Source organism: Colius striatus, chromosome Z (assembly GCF_028858725.1).
Source record: "Colius striatus isolate bColStr4 chromosome Z, bColStr4.1.hap1, whole genome shotgun sequence".
Lineage (NCBI taxonomy): Eukaryota > Metazoa > Chordata > Aves > Coliiformes > Coliidae > Colius > Colius striatus.
The window spans coordinates 84,036,291-84,061,550 of NC_084790.1; the positions used below are offsets into that span (position 1 = coordinate 84,036,291).

The following is a 25,260-nucleotide window of genomic DNA, read 5'->3' on the forward strand; positions in this document are numbered from 1 at the left end:
ACAAGTTACCACCACTGTGGTCTTATTAACAGCAAAGATATTAGCAGCAACAGCCAAAGTAACAGCAAGGATCTATACCCAAAAGGTAAATTACATGTGGATTCTTGAAGGCTGGGTATGATATACAGCAATGTGCCTAAGATGTTAGAAATACTACATAACAAACAAGTTATCTTACCTTTATTGTCATGGCCTATCTTGATTTTTTTCAGGTCTCCAATGTCCACAGACTCCACTGTAAACTCATCTACCTTCCCACGCTCAAATTTGTTCTTGTTAATCTTTGAGGCCTTCAGGCTGACTATCCCTGTTGGGGCAACGCAAAAGGACATTGTTCAGCATGTGAAACAAATCCTCTGAGAATGTCAACAGTGGAAGAGGGAAGAGGCTAAAACACAAAAAACAGCTTTTCATCTCAACATCTGAGCTTTGTTCTTCTCTCTGAACCCAAACCTGTATCAACATCCAAAGTATACAGAATTCACTTATTGAGTGATCCTCTGCCAATGCCACAGCGACATGCTGTTGTGCTGTGTTCACTACTAAAGAAATTGGTCCTACTCATCAGTTCCCTGTCACTCTCACAGGCTGCACACACAGCTCAACTGCTTCCAACAGAATTTGCTCATCAGCTGGTTAAGTACTTCTGGGGCACTTGAAGAGGCAGAGTAGAGAAGGATTTCAGGAGCATGCTGATTCATTGCTGAGGAAAGCAAATAATTCACTGCCTTCACTACTTGGTAATGTAGTCCCAGTCAACTGTGCCATTTCTATAATTGAAATTAAAGTCTTTGGATCAGCAGCTGGTGCAGATCAGCATTGCAAAGTTCAGCAATGATTTGCAGCAGCTGGTGGTGGTATGATCCCAGTTATCACGACCATATGGGGAGATGGAGAGAAAGTAAGGTTGTACCAACAAGGAGTGAAGAATGGGTGTTGAGGAAACAAAAGGAAACCATGACCTGTATTTTCAGGTCACCAGCAACTAGGTACTGTCCTGTTTGATCATGTGAAGCCATACCTGTATCATCTTTGCTTCCATAGAGAGTGATGAAGACATTGGCATCTGTCCCTGCATTCTTCTTGTCCCCGGTTTTTACTTTTACAGTGTATGTTGTTGATTTAGCTGTCAGGTAAAATAATTTAAGAGTGTGAAGTCTGAGCAGGAATTAACTCTACTTTTAATTGCATATGTATGTTTGGGCTGGGATTTTGACTGATCACAGCCATGTTGTACTCTGTAATTCCTGTTCTATGCTGTGGTTGCTCTTGGATTGAGCTGAACTATCTCATTTTAGTCTTCTACTAGTCCAGTTATTCAGTACATTGTTTGCATATCTACAGACAAGATATGTGCTCAAGCCTTTACATTTGCTTCTTGGAAATCTGTAAAGTCCTTCACATCTGCCTCTGCCTATATTTCTCTTTCACTTTAAAACCCCCACAACACCACCCCCGCCCCCTTATTCTATTAGCACCAAATAATATTTGTGCAAATAACAGACACAGAAAGTATGTGCATGTTGACATAGACAGTCCATATTCATGAATACACCCTTCACAATAGTGTAATTGGAGAGGTTTCTATCACATCATCATCTAGCAAGCACAGGAAATATAAAAATAGTGGAAAAGTGTAGCATAGTCTTCACTGTGCTGCAGAAACCTACTCAAGATGTCCAAACTGGCACCATTCTTTCATAGTTAGACACGTGTTTCCAAGATGCTGCTCAGACAGAAGGGACTCCTGAACCAAAGGACTATCCAATTTGTTGAAATTATTCATATATTTGAAAGCATCTGAGAGGGGGAGTTTAAGACCTTTGACTGGCAGTGAAGCCAAAGGAAATAGTGGACACTCAACACCTTAAGCATCGCACCCAGGAGTGTGTCATTGCTCTACTGTTACTCTGCAAAATTATGTACAGGAGAGACAAATTTACCTCAGAGGAAAACAGACACAAGAAGCAAGGTGTAAAATGAGGTAAATTTAGGCCCCCTTTCTTTCTCTGTCCATGTTTACTCTGTAATTGGTTTCATGTTGAAATGTTTAACCATTCCAGTCCATAATGCAAAATGGATGGGATTTCTGCCTTGTATATTATCAAGGAATGTGCATTTCAGCTGAGAGATCAAGACTGAACATGTTATCCATCTTCCTAGCTTTCTCACTTTGGGTCCAATCTTGGGATATGATTAAACTGCCTAAGAACGGGGAGTGGCAACTCCTTACTGGCTGACACATATTTCACACTTCATTGACACCTGAAAACTTCATGGTTGGGGGCAGAATTGCTCACAGCCCAGTGAAGGCTAACTGCTAATGCCCTCAGCAGTGCTAACAACTTGGTTCCTTTTCAACCCCACACTGGAAGAAATAAAAGGCTAACATAAACCTTTCTGTTCCAGGCCCAGCGTTGCAAGAGACTGGCCATCATTTTCCGAATCTTTCTTTACAAATGCTTCATCCACTGGGACCAGCTCCCTGACAATCTGACCGTCATCTTCCTCAACTGCTAACCACCGCTGGCATGGAAAATAATACCTACAAGAATGACAGCAGCACCCACCACTTACACAGGGCTTCACAGGCTTTAATAACAAAAACAAGAACAGATCAGAGGCTACTTAAAGAAAACAGGATTACTCAAAGCTGAACAATACATCTGTTTTAATCTTTGAGTATTGCTTATGGGAGCTAAATCCATAAATAGGTTAGTGAGCGTTTGCTGAAAAGTGCTGTTTCTGAGCTGTCAGCCCCATGTGATTGATTGCTTTTGGTTTTGCCTCCCAGAAGAAGTTAAACAACTCAAGGGAACCTCTGGTCTTCCACATATGTTTAGGAAGAGTGGACCCATCTTGAGGTCCTTATGAGCACCACCACCACCCACCAATGCGTTCTATGACTTTTAAGAGTGTGACTTCAATCACGTGTCACTTGTTTTGGGCTCAAAGGCAAGCCCATATTTCAGCTTTCTAACAGCCTAGGCTTTGCTCACTCGGCTGTGAAAATCATGGGAATTTCCTTAGATGAGGACTTGCTTTTGGCCCAGAATTCTGCATTAAGTACAAAAGACAAGCTGTTTTCCAGAGTGTAGCCTTGAAGGGAAACATGAGTGCAGGCTCTGCAAACGGACCACTTCAGAAGGGAGAGTCCAAACATTTTCCTTCCAAACATTTCTGGTTTCCTAACTGCAGAGATGCCGGGACAGCAAAACCCCACAGTCTGTGCTCAGAATAGCAGCACAACCAGCACAAGGCTCCCCAAGGCTCCCTGTGAGTTAGCAAGCAGCTGTGACGATGCCCTTCTGCATCTCCTCTGCAGGCTCCTCACAGTGTGGCCCCTTTTCTGACCATATGAAAAGGGTGCTACAGGCTGCTCACGTGGTGCTCTCCTTGAGGTCAACAATCTCTACCCTTTCCAAGAACCAACTTGGGCTAGCACCGGAGTTGTCGTGGCGGATCCGCAATTTCTTCAGCTCACCCAGGTCGATGGCTTTGATGGTGAAAACATCCACCTGTGGAGGAGGCAAGAGGTAAATGACTGTGTTTCCCTAAAAATGGAAAGAAAGGAAGTAAATGTCCAAGGGTAATCCTTTTTCCCATTAAAAAAAGAGATGTTTGTAAGTCTTCTTTGTATTCTTAAAATGGATGTACCTGAACAACTATTTGAGCTCTCGAAATAATTGTCATGATTGGCTCCAATGAGGAAGTGGCCATGGAGCTCCACAACCCTTCACTCTTTTATTTATCTCTTCTAAGTCCCCTTCCTTCAGCATTTTCCCTCAAACTGTATCTGGAACTGTACACAAGTGTACTGACTACACAGAAACTCTCCCGTGCACACCCCTGTGCTTTATTTCAACCCACAGAATGCCTTCCTTTTGACATTTTCTATAACAAAGAGGTTCATTTAGTAGCTATATTAGTGTGGCAGGATGGCCCTTGTTATCATAATACTTTAAATATCTTAATGTGATGAACTTGTCAATAGACTTTGGGTTTCTACTCTCAAGAGCAGAGAGCATTATATTTGCAGCTCGAAGCTCTTCCTACTGAATGAAGGTTTCAGTTTCACCAGTGCCAAGCCCATAAATCATAGCTAACAGCTTATTTAACAACCTTAGGCTCTTTACTGTGATTGCGAGATTTCCACAGCTGCTCATTGCTTCTGTAATTTTTTGTTATTCAGAATTATTCTTTGAACAATTCCTGGCCATAACAGTAGCTTGGTAATTGTCCATAAACATTTTTATGGCAAATCTTCAATCTACAAGAGATGTTGTTTAATTTTGGTTGGATGACACTGTAATTATATCACACCATGTAATATGACTTTTATTCCCTGATTGGTTGAGTAGAATGTTTAGAATTGTATTTGCAATATAAATACTGATGTGCTTGAGCTCTCGAATATTAATCTTACAAACACTCCCTAATATTAATTTAAAGTTTGTGAGTTTTAAGTATTCCTGTCAGGAAACATTATTACCAGAATGTTTACAGGAAGCAGATGCAAAAGGAGGCTCCAGTGTAGAATTGGTGTTCACCATATTATTTAAATTAATCTCCTCTGGAAAATGTTTTGAGGCAGTTTGTTTTAAACAATATATTTGAGAAATAAAACACATCTGAGCTTTAAGAAGAAGCAAAGCTCTGCAGAGACGAGACTGTAATAAACAGCCAGCAAGTGAGAGAGAGCTCTGTCAGCCTTCTGCACTCTAGAGTGAGTTGAGTTCATCCATTACCTGTCCCTTTTCAAACTTGTTGAGGTTATTCGATCTTTTCAGCTTACGCTCACCCGTGTCTCCTCTTTCTATGCCATAGATGCTCAAGAAGACATTAGAATCTGTACCAGCCCCCGACACGGTCCCAGTGAGAACACGGACTTCATAGGTGTTCTCTGCAAGTAAAAATGCAAAGTCAAGTCAGGAGGAGACCAGAAACAGCCATATTTTGTCAGATCCATGTCTCACAATGAAAGCGCCAAAATCCTTGAACAGCTTTACGAAAGGTTTTGCCTGGAGTATGTTTGCATTTATCTTAAAACATAAGCAGCTCTATCTTTCTCTTCGTTAACCATATAACTAGTTAAAGTTTGCTAAACTCCTAGCCACAGTGGCAACTCATGGGACTCATGACCCAATTGCCCCAGACAAGCCTCAGAGAATCCTACAGAAATCCTTTAGGGTACTCCCATTTCAGGCTGTCTCCTCTATTTTCTGCCTTAGTTTGACCACTGTCCTCATCCTCCCCAGAGCTGATCAACCAAACCACAGTGTAAGCTACACTGCAAGCCTGGAGCAGTGGGCCATAAATGGTCCTGCAAAGAACCACAGTGTGGTTATCATCCTTCATGCGACTGCGATATCCACACACACACACACACACACACACACACTCCCTCTGATACTTACCCTCCAGGTCAGATTCTCCATCAGGCACCAGTTCCACCACAAGCTCCTTGTCTCCTTCATCTTTAGCCAGCCAGCGGTGTGCCACAAACGTATAGACATCTGTTACTTCTTCTGCTTTGGTTTCCTCTTCTTCCTCATCAGACTTCTTTTTCTTCTTCTTCTTATCAGACTCCTTTGTCTTTGTGGCAAGACGCTTCAGTGTGACGCTTTCCAGGAACCAGCCGTCCCCAATGCCTTTCCCATCGTGGCCTATCCGAATCTTATAAATCTTGCCAACATCTGCAGCCTCTCTCTGTGACCAAGGGGAAGTCAGTACCCAGGAGAATAGAAGATATCTTAACTTCATAAAGTTCTTAAAAATGAGGAGCATCACCTCTACCACCCAAAACATCGACACAAGGAGAAGATAAAATTTTTATGCAAGTTTACCTTTACTTTTCCCTTTGAGTTCTTTCATACTTTCCATCACCAAAACTCACCTGAGCAGACTGAGGTGAACACAGTCAGAGCGAGCAACCATGGCAAGGATAGGAAGTGCATCCTTATTTATTGCACTCCCTATTTCTCTAATGCTCTCCTCGCCAGTATTTTCTCTATGTTGGCATTAAAGGTGAATATGACAAAATACCATACCAGTTGTCTGCAGATTATCAGTGCCCCAGGTCTTTTAAAAATGAATAATAAGATACAATTAACACTTAGACCAAGGCATGAACAAAACAGAAAGCAATAATGGTACAGTTAAAAAGCATTAATCTTGGACTTATGTAACCTGATCTCTGACACAGGCTGAGGACTTGGATTGCCCTTCTCCTTCCTTCCTTCCCATCTGGAAAATCAGAAATGTGTTTTCTCACTTTGCCAGCATGCAGAGAGGGTGCAATCATTAGTGATTACAATGCATCAGGGGCAGAAGGCTGTGTCAGAAGATTTCCATCTCTCTAGTCAATACAGTAGATACAAAACCTTGTTGGTTTAGATTATTTGTTTGGATTACTACCCAATGAAGTTGGATAGAAGGTTTTTACTCCATGCAATCCTTCAACAACCTATGACTTGCTTCTGATGATTCCTTGTGATGTTAGGCGGTGTTTATGTTATAAAACTTGCCAACATTTGCTTCAGGCTGAAATCTGGCAACTTGGCACGTATGGTTTCTGTCTAGAAGCATTTTTCTGTAGTAGATTAAAACAAAATCAATTCCACACAAGATGCTTATCAGAAAACTAAAATTGATCCAGCTGTCCTGGCACAAAGGATGCATCTTTCCTTACACAGCTTTATCCTTAGATTTGCTATAATCATCCTGCATGCCCTGTCTGTAACTGATGGCATTTCCTATTAGCATGTAGCTCACAGAATCTTATTCTTGCCCATATCTTTCTGTAAATATCAATATCATGAAAGTGATAGAGGACTTGTCTATTAATGCTTCTGCCTTGTGTGCTTATAAAACAAATCACAGAAAACTGTCAGAACTTTAAATTCTGGCAATAAATGTCTGAGAGAAGATATAAGCATGGCTATGTAAACAGGGAAGTGTAGATATGGTTTTGTTATCAATTTGATATTGCCTAATAGCTTTTACTCATAATTTTTGGAAATATTATTTCCTCTGAAATCAGAGAAATCTAATCTTAGAATTAGAGAGATTCTTAAAAAGGCAAACATTTATAAGATGCTGGTCATCTTAAATGCCAAAGAACTAATTAAAAATGGATAAACAACACTAACTCCTTTCTATAAAGCAAGAAACTGAGGCAAAAGAAGGTGAACTGAACTAAATAATGAGCATTACAAAACTTCAGTAAAGCTGTGGATAAAGGCACCTCCATTTGGCTAGCAACAAGATAAAGATACCCCCACCTTTGCAATTCTAGGAAGCTTCCACTACTAGCTCCAAGTAAGTCCTTAACTATAACGAGATGGATCAAACCTCTGTGGGACTGCAAAGTCACAAGGAGAGCTAGGCAGCATCATGCTGAGCCTTCTGCTATGACCACATATGACAGATATGCCTTAAGCCTTGCTTCCATCTGCACTCTGCTTTGCTGTTCATACGTTGTTGTTGGGCCCAATATGCACATTTAAGATCTTTTGCTATCTGAGTACCTTCTTTTGAAAGTAAGGGGAAACGTTCAGCTACCAGACAACTCTTCCATGGCAACTTTGCCACCAGTCCCTCAGAAAATGAAACTCATTTCACAAAACACAAAACTTCCCCAAAGAAATACGAAACACCCAGAAACATGGATAGAGGACAGCAGGTAATAAGAGACCTGCTAATTTACTTTAAAAGTCAGTTGTATTGTATGATTTGGCCAATTATTCTGTTGATGTCTCAGTTTTGGCTGGTCATTTCTTTCCCCCTGTAAAGTGGCAATGACTGCCTTGATCATACCTTGAAGACATCTGTGGCTCCCCTTTCAAAGTTGTTGGATCTGTTTTCTAAGATGATCAGTTCAGTTTTGCCAGTCTCACCGTAAATCTGCATGAAGACTTTGGCATTGGTGCCTGCGGCCCGCATGTCTCCAGTAACTACAGACACCTCGTAGTTTATCACTAGTCCAAAAATAAAGCAATTAAGTCAGCAGAGAAGCACAGATAACAACATTCCAGACAGCTCAAAATTAAATTACCTTGCCTTAACAAATGACCATGTTGCTGACCATTTGCTCTTATCCAAACTGAATGTGAGATAACTCTTCACTGAGGACTAACCTAATAGTTCTGCTTTTACAAGAGTTAAGACAATGTCAGAGAAGTACAAAATAGAGTTTTAAAAGGGAACTTCATTTCAGTATTAGCTGTAGAGGGTTAAATGACTTCCTTGATATAATAGAGGGAGTTACACAGAGCAGAGGAAAGACACAACATCCTTTCTCAGGATCCCATGACAAATTCTAAACAGAGCCTTAAAAGAAAATGGAACTACTGATAAAAGTCAAAGAGACTTTTAAGGGATTTGGTCCTTAGTCATCAAAGACCTTCTGTCTTCAAGGCAAGGGGGTAACACAGGACAATACTTGTGTTACTGCAGTACTGGGGCAGTGAGGCAGCTAAATGTGAAAAGAGTAGAACTGACTGATATTGTAATGAAGAAGCACAGCACCTTGTCCTGTGTCACACTGCCCAGGATGTAAATTTTTCATATGATCTCAGGAAATGGAGATGGAAAACTCTGTAATGTTTTTCCAACTGTTTCAGAAAACAAGAGCAGAATAATGTACTTTCCTCACCAACTTAAGCACCTTGGGACAGGGGCTTTTTGGTTTTGGTATCAAAGCTGCTCCTTAAAAATGTTAGTGAAATAACTTTAGTCCTAACTGTAAAAAAAGCACACATTTCTCAATGTGTTTTATCTCACATTTCTCAATAGGCAGAATCTCACTCGGGTAGACCTCCACCTCCACCCGGCCATCAGCCTCATCTTTGTCGAGCCATCGGTTGCACGGGAACATGTACTGCCTTCCCTGGACTGGAACTGTGATCTGGACACTGGCCAGGAACCAGCCAGACCGGAGACCCACGTTATCGTGTCCAATCAGTATTCGGTTGATCTTTGAAAAAAGCAGACAAAACCCAAGAGGGCAGAAAAACACCCAACACAACGGAATTCACTTCATGTGTAAAAATGCCTTTTCCCTGATACCCTGTTCTTCTGCCACATTCATGTGAAAAAAATTAAATGTGTATTTAACTATAAGCTTCAAACACTCTTCACCCGCATGTGGAGGTAAGTACACAAAATGTACTTAGTATCCAGTGCAAAGGTAAGAGATTTTTACATCACATTCGATCCCAAGTGTTATATTGACTATGAATTCAGACAGCTGCACATAGAGCCAGCTGCAACTAATTCTTACCTTCCCAATATCCATCATATCTACAGTAAACTCATCCACTCGACCACGTTCAAAATAATTGCCTAGATCGTTATCAGAGACTAGGAGAGGCTCTTTGCTGGAGTCTGCTTTTTCGCCGTAGAGTTTGATGAAAACTTTGGAATCTGAGCTGGCACCGGGGATATCTCCTGTCTTCACACTGATGTGATAACTGACATCTGAAGTGAGATCAATGTAGAAACCACAGACATGTGAGTAGCGTTTCCAGTGCTCAGCCAGGCAATTGGCTTCAAATCAATATAGGGAGGGAAGGCTCCAGCTATAGGCAGAGAAAGGGTTTTGCTCCTCTGTTCATGCATCCAGTATCTTAGGGCATAATGGATAAGCTGTCACACCTTGGAGTTATTCACCAAAACATAAGAGATGCAACAGTTCCACTAATATGCAGAAAACATCCTTTACTCCATCTCACTGGAAGATGATTACTAAGCCATAAAAATGAGCTTAGTCAAGCGAGGTGGTTTCCCCTTTTTTATACCTACAATTGAATTGAATAGCTTTGACTTTCTTTTTTTCTAAAACAAAACAAAAAGCATCTCAACTTGAGCTCTTTAAGAGTTATTTGCTAAAGAAAATTCTAGAAAAGGACAATGTAATATTTGTGGTGATTTTCTTCTGGCAACGCCATGTTATTTGACAGAATTTAATCTACGGAAGTAGCAGAAATTCAAGATCCTTCAAAGAAAGCTATACAAGAAAGTAATTCCTAAATTGTGACATTAGAAAAAAATCAAAGTTTCTTTCTACATATATAATGTTGCATTTTTTCTCTTTTATGCAGATTAATCTCATTCATAAACCAGAATTTAAGGGTCAGAGGCATTTTCCTGCAAGTGATCTAGCGTAGCTTCTTGCATAAGAATGGCAAAAAAAAGCCTAATTGATTTACTGTGAACTGGCATGATTTATTAAGTAGAATAAAGCAAGTAAATATGTGCACACACAACTCAAATCCAGACCTTCTTTTTCTCCATGCTAAACTCACTTTTCAGCATTGGTGACTCCCCAGCGGGCACCAGTTCTCGGACAATCTGACCATCATCCTCATTTTTGTCAAGCCATCTGGTTTACAAACAGAAGTAAGTTATCTGGGAAGAGTTAAGATCTGTTAGACCTTTCAAAAATCTAGGCTGTCTCCACACATAGTGAAAATCCATGCTATAGTAAACGAGATCTTTTTTACAAGTCTCTGCATCTCTGTTCTCAGGAGCTTGAGCAGATCCTATGGCAGCCACACTTTAAACATCCATTTTTCCAAAAAGAGAGATCACAAATGCCCAGTTTGCAGTATAAGCATCTGCTGTGGTGTCCAACTGTTTGGAAAGCATGGACTCTGTAGCCACAAGTTATTCCTCTAAATAGGAAATGTCAGTCTCTGGAAAGAATTGACCTTCATCAATCAGAAATACTGGCAGCATTCACTACTAGCTGCCTTGATTATAACTGTTATAGCATCTAATTTACTAAAATTCCCCTTTTTAGTGTTTTCTTACTCTATCATCACTTTCCCCTTCCTTATAGATAATTGTAATTCCTTTTTCTGCACCAGGAATGTGATGAATTATGTTGTGCCCATTTTCAGGGCTGAGTATGTGGAGGCAGCTGGCACCAGCAAAAGGAAGGAGTTCCTTTGTTTCTCGACATTAATCTAACTATCCAACTAGACTAATTAAGAAGAATTGCTGGTTAGCAAGCAAAATGTAGCATGATCTCGAGGGAAAAAATATCTGAAACGAAAATGGAGGGGAACCAATTCTAATCTGGTAACCTTCACAGCTGCTCCTTCAGCCTCAGGGACAAAGGAATTACAGCCTAAACAACCCCATCAAACACCACACAGCAGCCCTTCCACAACTGCAAGGGCCCTGCCAGAGGTTTCAAACCCCAACTGCTGCAGCACTCAAGATAATATACATAAGCATCTGCTTAGGGTCAGGTTTCCCACAGTGATGTACTGGGGCCATTTCGGTCCCTGAACAGCATGTTGTAAAATCAGGCACAGTTCCCAGACAGCCTGTTGTTCCCAGGTACAGACCTATCATCAGCAGCATCTTTTGCAGTTAAAAATGTTGCTTAAAACCAGTGGGGTTGAACAAAGCACAAGTGAGCAAGCTCTGGCAGGTCATGCAGAGTATTTAAGTTGCTATCATAATTCTCTGAAACAGAAAAACACTTCCCCAGAAATTGTTTCTTTTTAAAGGTGGCCACACAGCTGTGTGTGTGACACCAGCTCACAGATGATCTTCCTCTGCACAAACACATGCAGCACAAATGTACTGCAAGCTTCCTGCAACACCACCATGCCACATGTGTTCTCTTTGGCTGATACACACCAAATAGGAAGGGAGCCCACTTCCCACTTAATTTTCCACCTTTGGTTTTGCTGCCGAGCCAAAACACATGGAAAGCAGACAAACAAAAGGACTTAATGAAAGTCCTTGGACAGGGATTTGGAGACATGAAAAAATGCCCACTGAGAGCTGGATCGAATCTATAGTGTCTCACTGGTAATAAGCCACCACAGTCTACAGTCATGTCCAGACTCTCCTTGGTGATTAAGAAGTAACCAGGTATTTTGGGAGACCAAGGGTGATAGCTCTCTGTTTCATCCATCTGAAGAAACATTATCTTTTTATTCCCCTCTTCCTCCTTCCCACCCAGAGGAAAACAATAAGCACAAAAAAACATGCAAAAACCCAGTATTAGGAAAGAAAAACAAACATGAGCTAGAGCTGACTGGTTGCAGCAGCACTAGCAGCACAGTCCCCCTGCAAAAGAGGTGCATACAGCCCCACCACGCAGAGACACATCTCCCAGCTCTCCTCTAAGCTTTGTGGAGTTTTTGGGTACACAGTTTACCCCGTATTCTTCCCTTTCACTCTCTAAAACGGACGGTCAAGTGCAAGTGGCTTGAAAAGCGCTAAAAGCTAATGGGGTCAGCATGAAAGTGATGAACATGTGAATGTATGATGACCACACAAACACCATGTCAGAGCGTTAGATGCAGAGCTGTGCCTCAGTGGAGGCTGAGAGGTGTAGTGAGGGCAGAGGATCATGAATTTGATGTCAAGAATTGAGCAAGTGTAGAGTACAAGGAAGCCAGCAGAGGAGCATGCTGAGACATTGTGTTGTCTTACGAAAGAAGTCTTCATTGACTTTTTGGGGTTGGGGGGATTTTTTTTGTTTTACCTGTTAGAGCTGGTCCTTAATACCTTTGTACCATGTAGTTCTTGCTGCTGGCTCAGAACTGATGTCCTCGGACAGGTATCCAATGGCTAGGGAATCACATCATCCCAAAAGTCAAGATGCGTCTGTGTATGTGGATGTTAGCTGGGAGGACCCATCACATTCTAGCTTGCACCCCACCATTCCAGGACCACTGACTTCAGCATGGCATTCAAGAGGGCAGAAACTCACAAGACAGACACAATTCTGCTCTCCTGCTGCTGGTTTTTTTTTGTGTCCTGCAAGCTGCTGTTTCTGCTGCCAGCGTACATGCTGTTGTTTTCTGTCACCTTCGCCATTGCTGGTGTTTTAGGGAAAGGTGAGATGAGTCTGGGTGAACCAATTCTGCAACAAGGTGGCAGGATGACAATACATCCCATAAGAAACAGTTCTCTGTGTGCAGCATGGCAAATGCCAACTGCTTCAGCAGTGAGGACAGAGGAGAAAAAATGAGTCAAAAAGGGAGGACACAGCCCTAGATAAAGAAATTCCCTCTACCAATGCTCATAGATACTATTGGCAAGAGGAGTATGTCTTGAATGGTGGAGAAAGAGAGAGGTTTAACAGCAGAAGTGGCTGAAGGCTGCTTACTTTGTTTCAGCTAATACAATAGTCAGAAGTGGCAGAAGTATTACTTTCTCAAGAAGATGACTAGTGGCAGAGGAAATATTTGAATGAGTGATGCCACTGCATTCCTTCCCTTCTGCACGTAGGCTGCAATATCCTAATGTTACTTCAATGCAGTTCCAATAGCATGTCATTGAGCAGCGGGCTGCAACCAGGGGTTTATAGTCTGACACTGAACACAACCAGACTGGCACATTATAAACACATCAGGCTGCAGAAAAGAGGTTTTTTTCAGTATTGTGCCATCATATTCCTCGTACTAAAGAGCTTCCATACTATTTCAGTGCATGTAATGTACATGTCACTGGGGGTTCTGCAAGGGTAGAATCGTGTCCTTTGTCACATACTTGGTTCTAAAGAAACACTATATGCCCAATAACCCAAAGTGGACACAAATATGACATGATTCAGAAATTCAAAATTCAGAGGGAATTTCTAGAGAGTTGGGGATGTGTTGGAAAAAATCTGGTATGACATAATATTTAGCATTGAAAATTCAGCAGATGATAGCCTGGGTGCAATTAGAATGATTAGCACATCCATTACATTCAGAGATATATATGCAGTTGTGTACACCTTTAAATGTAACCTTTATATATAAATATGTGTAAAATAGGGCATTTCAGTCTATTTTTAGGGAACAAAAGGAAGTTTCTTTGGATCCTTTGTATGATGAACACTTTTGGCATTTGATTGAACAAATGTTCTTTCACAGGAATCTCCTAGGGCATCATCCAATTCATGGTCTGTTGTTCTTCAGAGAATTAATGACATTCCCTTATGTTTCTACTGGGGAAAAGCTAGGATGCTGCAGTCCATATGCTTCGAAAAAAAATCTAATGAAGTATCATTGAAGATTTTAGTGGAGCCGTAATGATTTACAGCGCATAAAATTCTATCCCGTCATGAACTCGTGACTGCGCCTGATTGAAAGTTCATTCCTGTCTGGGATGTAAATATTATTAAAAATAGGATACTTTAGAGAATGTCATGTAGTCCAGTCCTAGACTTCCACTGAGCCTTGAGGAGAAGATGAAATCTGAAGTACTCCATTCAAAAAGGTTTGGCTCCATCTCTGAGGCGAAAGGTGAACTCCCTCATTTTGAACTTATGTAATCACAATACCTAAACCACAGCAGGCATTACAAGGCATAAACTGTTCAGTTGTGACACTGAATGATTCAGTGTTCAGTCTCTAAAAGCATGGATATTGTAATGTCGTGTGTTCACAAGGGAGGAATAATACTGCAATGCATCCAAGTGATGTACTAGTAATTCTGCAAATACCTCTTTGAGAAGATATTTGCATTTGCTTCTTGCAAGCACAGATCAAATGACCACTTTGAAAATCATTGACTCTAACTGAAGAGCTACAAGCCATTCCCTTTATAGTCAACTGTTTTAAGGGTTGAAAGCACAGGCCAGGGAATCATTATTTCTCAATGCTCTTCCTGAACCTGACAGAAACTCGCAATTAATCCACTTAGCTTCTCTTTATCTCTGCTGGTTCCCTTGAACAGCAAAGACAGTTCTTCTCGTAGAGCTTTTGTGACTACTAGGTAATAGATGTCCGTATAGAGTCATAAACAGGCTTTGAAATTAAAAGACAAAACAGAGCTGCGTACATGAATTTATAAACAACAAGAACAGATACTTCAGTGAGTTACATGCAATGAAGATCTATAAGTTATAGTTGGCATTATCTATAGAAAGTCTGTATCTCTGAAGATCTCTAAGTATAATTAGTAACATCAGTTATAGTGAAAGCTGGTTAGCCTGTTTGTTGCTATAATACCTACTGTCCACATGCTGGTACAGCTTGGTTTTTACAGAGGAAAAAATCTTGTGAAGCTTTCTGCACAGGTGAGATGTGTTTCTGCTGGAAGGCATTTTGTCCTCTAGCTGTATCACAGTAGCAACTGAGTGGCAGAAAGTCAATGGAGCATCTTTCAGTAAAGACACAGCAGCAGCAGATGTCTCCAGACCATACAACTGTGCTGTGTAGCAGGGTGGAAGTTAATCAGGTCTTGGAGATGAAGGTAACGAGAACATCAGCATGTGTACTGGCTGGCTGCAGACTAGCCAAGCAGAAACAGAAGCTTTCCTGGAGCCCCTGGATGGAGTCTCTAACTAGCCTCTCTTGCATTAGCTCACCAAAAGAAGTCTGCTCTTCTTGGCCAGGTCCTTTTCAATACGTTGGCTTTGAAGCAGCAGGTGAAGCAGGCCTCTCTGAGGACTTGCTAAAGCAGCGAGAACATAAGTTGTCCTTGACCTACAGGACTGGAGGGAAACATCCAAATGCTGCAGGTCATGGACATATTTATCCCTCACATGGAGGATGCAGTGGGTGAGCACCTTCTCCCTCAGATATTCCAGACTCCATGACGACACCCGTATACTGCGATGATGCCCCAGTCTCTCAAGAGACACAGGCATCAAAGATAGTGAGGGAGCAGCTGTCCCTGTGATTGGAGGCGATCAGTCATGTTACCTTCTCAATCTGAGAGGAAGAGATAATGCTGGCACAAGGACAGCAAATAAAGCCACACGAACAACACTGATATCACTTGGGAAAAGAGACATTAAGAAAGGTAAGAAGAGTGGAATTCCATCACTTGTGTCTTGAAGCCTGAATGCACTCTATGAATTTTTTGGAAATAAGGTCTTGGGATTTCTTTCTCCCTCCTTTTTCAGTCTCTGGCCTGAGGAGAATGCCCTGTGGACTCTGATGGTTCTGAGCTATAGGTTTAAAGCTAAGGGGAAGGGGGTCATCACTCCAAGCTGAAGGAAGACACCCAGTTAAACAGTTAAATAAGGAGACAATTCAAAAGGAAATTTTTAAAATGAGCCAGCTGCACGGTGCAGCTAGGCATAGAAATGTCTCTGCACAGCCTGAACAGAACAGCTCTTCACATGGACATTTCGTGCCCAAGTAAAAACCTGTCCAGCTTGCTTGCTTAACTCAGTAAAACATATGGCTGTTAAATTTGCATCAAAAGGCAGCAATAACAGCATGGCAGTTTGTCCTTTGAAAGAAGAGAGACTGGCTTCCCTTTCCCAACCAAGATGACATTGCATCTGCTGTTTGGTGCTGTCTCCCCAGTGAGTTTGCTCTCTGATGTGATGTGGCTTTAGCGATGCAGAGAGGCTGGGAGCTGACTCCCCTCATTACAGTAGAGTTCTTCCTGATTTACAATGACAAGAGACAAGTAACCAGCTTAGAGGTTTTACCTTTGTTTGCAATCTAAAAATAATTGTGTTTACATTTTACAATTTCACTTGTCTCCCAGGAGATGACTTTTTAGAATGGGTACTTGACGTTGTTAAGTGGACAGCAACGGGCTTCCGTCCTACAGGATGGACATCCTGAGAGGACAAGTGGGGCTTTACAGGACACTGAACTACACTGCAGTTAGTCTCTTTTGTTTTCACACAGCTCTCTTTAGTTTGTGCTGCACTGTTGAGGCAGAATCTAGTTAGTGCCAGGACAGATGGTGCATCTCTTTCCCCAAGGGCAGCCTCAGTACAGCACATTTCTTTTGGCCATTTGATTGTCTAGGAAAGAGAAGAATACATTTCTAACCCACCCACAGGGGTAAATTACAGATCTCTGTGCTACTGCTATCATTGTCTGCATGATATGCATTTCTCTTCATGCAGGGAGCTCTCAAGACGGCAGCATAGCGATTTGGCATTCTCCCAACACGAAAATAGCATCCCATTGTTCCTGGAAAGATGGGATGTGCATGCAAGGGACCAGAACCTCATCCCACACATACAACAGAACTAGCAGATTGCAACGGTTTGCAGAGTGTGTTTCTGTAGCAGGTAGTTGCAGTGACACTGGGTGTGGTATTGGAAGGTTGCATTTTACCTTTTGGAAATTCTCTGTATTACTGAGCTAATTGCTGAGAATTAATTAATCCAGATTGCTGTTTGTTTGGTAAGGGGAGTTGCCCTATATCTTAAACCTCCCAATCCACACTCTTTGCTTTCAAGCTTAGCAGAAATGAATGAATAAATAAAAAGGATTAAGCTGCACTCAGAAAATTCTGGTCTTGGAGCAACAGCTAGTCTCTTCAAAGTCTGGCAAATGCATAGAGGGAGATGTAATTTGCAAGCATTTTTTGTTTCAGTACCTGTAGCAGGGGAATTCCACAGCCTCACTTTCTGGCTGTCCTTCTTCCCTCACTATCACTTTGGCAAGGTACCAGCCACTGCTTCCTCCTTTGCCATCATGCCCTATCCTCACCCTCCTCACCTGCTTCAGCGTTACTGCTTCAACGAAGAATTCATCAGCCTTTGAGAAGAAGAAACAATGTAAGGCAATATTTCTGCTTAAAAGCAAACGATCCAACCAAATTTATTATTGCAATCAAACCAATATCATCGACATGCTGCAAGATAATTCTTCACAAGATGAAGGAGAAAGTACAAATTAATTTACCAAAGAATGAAAGCTTGAATATTTGTGCTAGATGTATAACATTAGATTTACAAATATACGATCTGCCAGTGTTATAAATCTCCCATGTCGTTGCATTCCCTTCATAACTGTAAAAAAAAAGAAAAAGAAAAAGAAAAGAAAGGCAGCAATTTCATTGTTAAGAAATTCTAACAGAGAGGCAGGAAATCCAAGCTCAAACCCCTGCTCAACCATCAGCTTTCTGGGAAAACCGTGGCAGGTCACTTCAGACCAGAGCCACAGAGGTTTGCAGAGGTACAGTTTGAAGGCATTAGCCCCGCTACCCCACCTCTGAGTTCAGATGACACGGAGTACTGAGCACAATGCTAAAAGCACTAGGCATGGTTGCACAGGGGTACTTCCAGCTGATGACAGAATCACAGAACAAAATGGTAGGGGTTGGAAGGGACCTCTAGAGATCATGTAGTCCAATCCATCTGCCCTTTTTCATAGAAAGGGCTTAAATCACCAACCTACAGATTAGCCCAAGTAACAGCTCCTCGAGACCAGAGCTCTGTTACCTAAGAGCACACTGGAGTAGCAATTCCTGATGGCTGAAGGGAGATGTATAAAGGGAGTGAGCTATTCCTTTCAAAATCAGTCCAGACAAGTATCTACAGCACATGTACAGACACACACGTGTATGGGAAATACTGCATATAAACATGCAGCATATCTGAAGCATGTACCCCAACAAACAGACGTGCCTGCTGTGGCTACCATCTGGATGAGATGCTTCACTAGGTAAGAGAAAGCTAGCCAAAGACTGCTAGTTTTTTGTTCTTCATCTCCCAAAATCCCATGAAGCACATGTTGTGATAGCATACATCTAGCTAGCTCCCAGGAAACCTGATGGCAAGGCAACAGAATTTAAATGTTGCAAGTTGTTTAAAACAATGGCAATTTTCCCATCATTTGGAACTCCAAAATGACCTTTAAAATAAAGACAACTACATGTTACTGCTCTTTCAAGTGTTAACGATTCATAGGCAAGTGTTACATACTCAAAACTGCTGAGTTGGGGATTTAACATATTGAAATCTCACTGAGTCAGTCAATGAAGTCTAATTCATTTGGCCTGACGTCTATTTTACTTATTAAAGACTGATATAAATTAGTGAATAAATAACTATCTGAAACCACAGCAAGGCAAACACCTAATTTACAGGCATCTTTAAATGCTACCTTTTATATAGGCTGTTAGTTTGCATCTGCAAACAAACTTTTCAAATTAAATAAGTAATCAAGGTACTGTTAGTTTAAGTGGGTGTAGATTAGAGTCAGCACTGACCTAGCTGCATTTCTTCTTAATAGAGTATCTGAGTTAATCAGTGTGGATATATTCATTCAGTCTCTTGGATATACAGCCTCTAAGTTTGTCAGGATCAATCCTTAAACAGCTTCCAATTCATTACACCAGCTTTCAGCTCCTCATGCCAAGAGATCAGTTTTCCATTAACAGGTTCCAGTTTTGTTTATATCATCTGGGTACTAATAACCACATAAATTGATTTCTAAATCAATTTTTCCTCTTCTTTTTTTTTTTTTTTTTTGCTTTTCCCTTTTATGCAATTTACTCTGTAATTAATTTTTAAGAAAAAATATAGATAAATAAATAAGAAGAAGAATGAAACCCTCACTGTCTGTATTTACAATATTTACATTTTCTCTGAACCAAGCATCTGTCTTTGGAATTACATTGAAACTGTCTTCAGATCACCACCAAAAGATGATTCATTTCATAGAATCATAGAATCACAGAATGGTAGGGGTTGGAAGGGACCTTTAGAGATCATCCAGTCCAACCCCCCTGCAGAAGCAGGTCCACCTAGATCAGGTCACACAGGAACCTGTCCATGTGGGTCTTGAAAACCTCCAAGGCTCCACATCCTTCCTGGGCAGCCCGGGCCAGGGCTCCCTCACCCTCACAGTGAAATAGTTTTTCCTTATGTTTAAATGGAAGTTTTTGTATTCCAGCTTTATCCCATTACCCCTTGTCCTGTTGCTAGATACAATAGAAAAAAAGGGATGTCCCAGCCTCCTGACATCCATATTTGACTACGCTTTTGATAAAACTAGACTTCTCCAAATGACAAAATTCTGTCCTGTACAGTTTGGAACTACTTTTTAAAAACAACAACAACAAAATCTATAAGGAAACTAGATAGGGAAAAGTATGATGCTTGTGATGTTCATGTCTGCAAAACTTTACATCATTTAGAAGTAGAAAGAACTTTGACACCACGTAAATGTCATGATTCCATGGTGAAGTCCTACAGGCAAAAGAAAGCATTATGAAAGATTTTTAAAGTCTAAAAAAGACAGCTATTTCAGTGAAAAACTGGACATTCTGGACACTCAGAGTCAAATCCGACCTCTTAACGTGCATTTCAGAAGCCTAAATTCAATCATCAGTTTTGAAATTGTAACCTCCTCTTATACTCATTTTCTTTCTGTTCCAAATCTTCAATCAAATAATGACACAAAGACGGGAAATCTGCCGAGTTCTGTGATGGGATTCTCAACATCTCCTCCAGGAGATACTGATTACATCTTACTAGTCTAAGCTGGACCTTAGGGATACAAATTGTGCCTCATAATTGAATACATATTAACTAGGTTGACCCCATAGAGCAGGTCAGTACACTGTTTGCTTGTTAATGCTGCAAGGGCTTTAACTACAGTTTGACCTCTTCATTATCTCCAGCTTTCCAGGGAACAAGCCTTGTCTTCAGTTCAGGCCATTTCCACCTCTCTCCACTCAGAACACAGGCATACAAAAATGTCGAAAACCAGGCTGAAAACAAGGCATGAAAACTGAGTGAAGTGTGGTTGAGGGGAGAGTGGAGGAAACATTAGGCTTTCAGTTCTGATTTTCACATTAAATAAGATAATTTTTCTTCCTTTGCTCAGGGAGACAATTTTGTGCCCTATTAGGTGGAGGGGGAAAGGCGCCCTGTTGTTCTTGGAATCTGGAGAGATTTCCTGGAAGCCTTCCCCAGTCTGAGGACGCAATTTCAGCAATTGGTACTTAGCTGAGGAGTAAACCAGGAGACCTTTATAAACACACTGATGTCAAGCAAGGGCACATTGTGTCTGACCTAAACCTCCCTCCCATGGCAACTTGCTATGAAGCTCTGTGGATATAGAATCATAACATCATTTTAGTTGTAAAAGACCTTTAAGATAAAGTCCAATCACTCCCCTTACACTGCCAAGCCCACTACTAAACGTCCCTCAGCACCTCAGCTACACAGCTTTGCTACATCTCCAGGGATGGGGACTCCACCACTGCTTCCCTGAGCAGCCCATGCCATTGTCTAACAATCCTCTCAGTTAATAGGTTTTTCCTAATCTCCAATCTAAACGTCGCCTGGTGCAACTTGAGGCTGTTTCCTCTTGTCCTGTCACTCATTACTTGCAAGAAGAGACTTACCCCCACCTCACTGTCAGGTTGTTGAAGAGACTGATCGTGTCTCCCCTCAGCCTCCTCTTCTCCAGGCTGAACACCCCCAGGGCCCTCTGCTGCTCCCCATCAGATTTGTGCTCCAGGCCCTTTTCCCAGTTCCACTGACTGGCTCTGGCCACACTCCAGCATCTCAGTTTCTTTCTTGTAGTGAGAGGTCTGACACTGATCACAGTATTTGAGATGCAGCCTTACCAGTGCCCAGTAAGTATAGGGGCATAATCACTTCCCTGGTCCTGCAGGCCACACTCTTTCTGACCCAGTCCAGGATGTCCTTGGTCTTCTTGGCCAGCTGGGCACACTGCTGGCTCATGTCCAGCTGCTGTCAACCAACGGCCCCAGGCCCTTTTCCGCCAGGCATGATTTATTTCTCCCTACTACCCAAGCCCAACTTGGCAAGGAAATCAGCGAAGTTCACAAATACACGTCCCTAAACAAAATGAGAACATCCACAAACCATCACACACTTTAAACCCAATCTTGAGTGGCTGCTGTGTGAACTTACGTTGCCTTTTTCAAACTTGTTGACGGTGTTGATGCAGTTGTAGAGGACACGCTCTCCCGTGTCTCCCTGGTCGCCAATGAGGCAGACGAAGACGTTGGCATCCGTGCCGCTCCCGCTTACGGTCCCAGTGCAAACCGTCACCCGGTATTTGATCACTGTGGGCACACAAAGTCATGAAACAATTTCAGCAACACAACCAACAACGTTTTAGGTTTACTGCACTTTCCACAGACTCACAATTAATTGTAAGTATTTGTGTTCTAGTGGGTACTTCTGTGCATGTATTGACTTTTACACTTGCATGTTATCATAGTTATCACTAGGAAAAGAAAAAAAAGCTAAAATAAGAAGGTCTGGAATGTTAAGAAAACCAGTGAAACTCGTCTAAAGGACAAAAATGCTATCCCCTTCAGGTAAAACCTCACAAATTCAAGTGTATAGCCTCCTCAGGGCCCCAGCCCTCCTTCCTTCCTCACAGAATTACAGGACCACTGCCACTATACCTTTAAGATCATCGAGTCCAACCACTAACCTCACAGTACCAGGCCCTTCACTGAACTAAACCATATCCCTCAGCCCTTCATCTACATGTCTTTTGAACATCTTTAGGGGTGGTGACTCCACCAACTCCCTGGAAAACCCATTCCAATGCTGGGTGAAAAAATCCTTCCTAACATCCAAACTAAATCTTCTCTGGCAAATGAGGTCATTTCCTTGTGTCCTAGTATTCATTACTACAAAGAAGAGATCGACTCCCACTTCAACTCCCCTTCAGGCAGTTTCAGAGAGTGATCTTATCTAGGTGACCCTGCTTCTGCAGGGGGGTTGGACTAGATGATCTGGAAAGGTCCCTTCCAACCCCTACCATTCTATGATTCTATGTTGTCTCTTGTCAGTCTCACCTTCTCCAGGCTAAACATTCCCAGCTTCCTCAGCTCCTCATAAGACCTGTTTTCTAGACCCTTCACCAGCTTTATTGCCCAGCTCTGGACAGGCTGCAGTCCCTCAATGTCCTTCTTGTAGTGAGGGGCCCAGAACTGGACACACTATTTGAGATGTGGCCTCATCAGTGCTGAGTACAGAAGGTCCTAGTGATGGGTGACTTTGTAACAACATGTTTGGGGAAAATATCACTTTCAGAATCCAGAGGCAGACAAAAAGAGTTAAAAAGGGGTTTGTGCTCGGCAACCTGAGGAACAGGTTCTTTGTACTGGCTTTATGGGGCAGCCCAGCTGACCTCATCTCCCCGAGACTCCCACAGCACAGGAAGTTGAGTTTTGTATTGCCTCCTTGTCACCTTTGAGATCTGTATTTGCTGGATGGCTCTTGAGCTGCAGCCTTCCTCCTCTCATCCTGCCCACTCATCCCATTGAGTGAAGGATTTCCAGAAGAAATTTCACAACAAAGAACCATCCTAGAGACCCAGTTTCGAGAGAGATGGAGACCTTTTCCCCAATCATAAGGAAGGGAGAAGAAGCAGTGCTTCCTCTGAAACCTGCTTGCAAGCCCAAAAGGCAGGCTCTGTGTCTCGCCTCTGCTCTGCACAACTGCTCCTCACAGGGAAGTGCCTGCATTTGAACTCAAGCAGCCCTCTCCACAGCTGATTAAAAATGCATTTCAAAACCAGATTTATTTACATTTTAATAACATCTGCAATTACAATTACTCTTCCTCCTCCCAGGAACTGCTCAGCTGCATGCAGATCACCGAGTTAATCAGGAAGTTCAGAAAGCAGGGGACTCATGGTCCGCAGAGTGTGACGCCCCATTGAATGCCTTGGTGAAAGTGAGAGAAATCCCGATGGCTACCTTGAGATGTTCTGCTCTCTGAAGTTTTCCGTCCAAGTACAATTAGCTCTTTGTGACACAAGGTCAAGACAGAAGTGACCACTTCGGGAAGCCAATGTAAAGTTCTGTGGCTTTCCTTAATTAAATCTCCAAGCACAGACAAGGCAATAAATAGTTCAGATTGCTTACACATACTGAAAGGTGCTTATGTTCTCACATGATGCAGCTCCTTATATACTTATACATATAGATGCATATCTGTGCAGATAATTAAATAAAACCTTAAAGCCCCAAAGTAATTGTTAAATTTTAGATTGCACTTCAGCCAAGCTCACTTTCCATGAACACACTGTCAAACCTGGCATTGCAGATTTTAAGGGGGACTGGGGAAAAAAAAAAATTACAAGCTTAAAACCCAAATATAGCTCTGGAAACAATTGTGCTGTGGCCAGACGTCTCCCATCTCCCACCACAGAGAAATCTGCTCAGAATAAGAGCCCGGGATTTCTGAGTCTTCATGCAGCTAATGATGCACACAGAAAATACTGCAGAGAGAAAGTGCCAGAAAGAGAAAGTAATTGAATTGCGTTGGTCTGCCTGTGCATCCCTTACACAAAGAGGGTTTCTTTCTATTCAGGTCCTAAGCAAGCCCCTGCACGGAGCCCGTGGCTCTCACCTGGCATGACTTCAGTCACTAGAGATCCCTCCGCAGGGAGCTCCCGCACGATCTCGTTGTCATCTTCATTTATATCTAGCCAGCGGCCACAGTTGAATGAGTATTTTTCTTTTGTCAGCGTTTTCAGCAGAGTTACCTTCATTAAACCAAAACACTGCGTGAGTTCAGAGGCTTAAAGACCAAAAAAAACCCACCAACCAGCTCCTGACAGGTTTGTGCCTGGGAAGCAAGAGTAGGCAGCAGCAGAGAAATAACACACATTAATAACGAGGCTGCCATTCTGACTCGTGCACCACAGCGATGCTTAGAGCAAAATCTGTCACAGCTGACAGCTTTTCCTTCCTCCTTTCTCCAATCACTCCATGCTGGTGTGAAAGTTTTGATGGATACTGTGGCTCTGAGTAATTGCTCATCAGATGCCACTGCACAAATCCACAGAGCCAGTTGTGGATGACGCTTGCACTGATGGTTCTCACAACTCAAAATCAGTGCAAAGAGCATTGAGAGGACATACAGAAAATGGCAGCAAGCACAATCACAGATCCACAGTCTCTTCCAAAAAAATGCAATGAGGGAATGAGGTGAGGTTCTGTGTGTGAAGTGAGGTTATGATGAAGAGCTGTAAAATCACAGGTGACATGGAGAAAGCAGAGGGGGGTGAACTGTTCACTCTTCTGCTCAAAGTGTAAGACATGAAACGATTCTTGTAAAGCAAAGTTCAAAGCAAACAAAAGGACACGATCAACTTGTGTAGACCTTGCCAAAAGCTATTATGTTTAAGTGTTATGATTATGTAAAAGTTTAAGTGTTCAAGGGGAGACTTAAACCTTTGTACAAATAAATAGAAATCTGTTCAAAAAGTAAGTCTCTACCTGGAAATAGTAGAAAACAGGAAGACTGTTACGGACAAGTGTCATAACTGTGTGTCTTTTTCTTAAATATTCTCTAACCATGCACTTATGTGATGTGGGAGAGAGGATGCTGGGCTAGATGGCCTGACCAGTATGGCTATTCTTGTATCAGACAATGGATGCCTGCCTCAACATGAAGCAAGTCTGGCATGAAATGTGTGAGGACTGGAGCAAAGCATCATGAAGGCTTGAAGTTCCTAGACGCTGAAACAGATGCACAAGTGATGGGTAACACACGCATGGTGCATTCAGAAAGCATCCAACAAACTCTATATG

General features: G+C 42.0%; 1 protein-coding gene across 1 annotated transcript in view; it reads right to left on the minus strand.

The window, feature by feature from the left end:
* LOXHD1 (lipoxygenase homology PLAT domains 1) overlaps positions 1 to 25,260 on the minus strand; it is a 153,605-nt gene that overhangs the window by 71,080 nt on the left and 57,265 nt on the right. Inside the window, exons 12-24 of the mRNA XM_062018863.1 lie at positions 24,074 to 24,209; positions 21,611 to 21,765; positions 17,314 to 17,474; positions 10,308 to 10,384; positions 9,284 to 9,480; positions 8,785 to 8,977; positions 7,819 to 7,979; positions 5,418 to 5,709; positions 4,749 to 4,903; positions 3,385 to 3,518; positions 2,397 to 2,545; positions 1,022 to 1,126; positions 179 to 307 (exon numbers count right to left, since the gene is read on the minus strand). Of these exons, the coding sequence (XP_061874847.1) occupies positions 179 to 307; positions 1,022 to 1,126; positions 2,397 to 2,545; positions 3,385 to 3,518; positions 4,749 to 4,903; positions 5,418 to 5,709; positions 7,819 to 7,979; positions 8,785 to 8,977; positions 9,284 to 9,480; positions 10,308 to 10,384; positions 17,314 to 17,474; positions 21,611 to 21,765; positions 24,074 to 24,209 (2,044 nt within the window). The remainder of the gene's footprint in view (positions 1 to 178; positions 308 to 1,021; positions 1,127 to 2,396; positions 2,546 to 3,384; positions 3,519 to 4,748; positions 4,904 to 5,417; positions 5,710 to 7,818; positions 7,980 to 8,784; positions 8,978 to 9,283; positions 9,481 to 10,307; positions 10,385 to 17,313; positions 17,475 to 21,610; positions 21,766 to 24,073; positions 24,210 to 25,260) is intronic.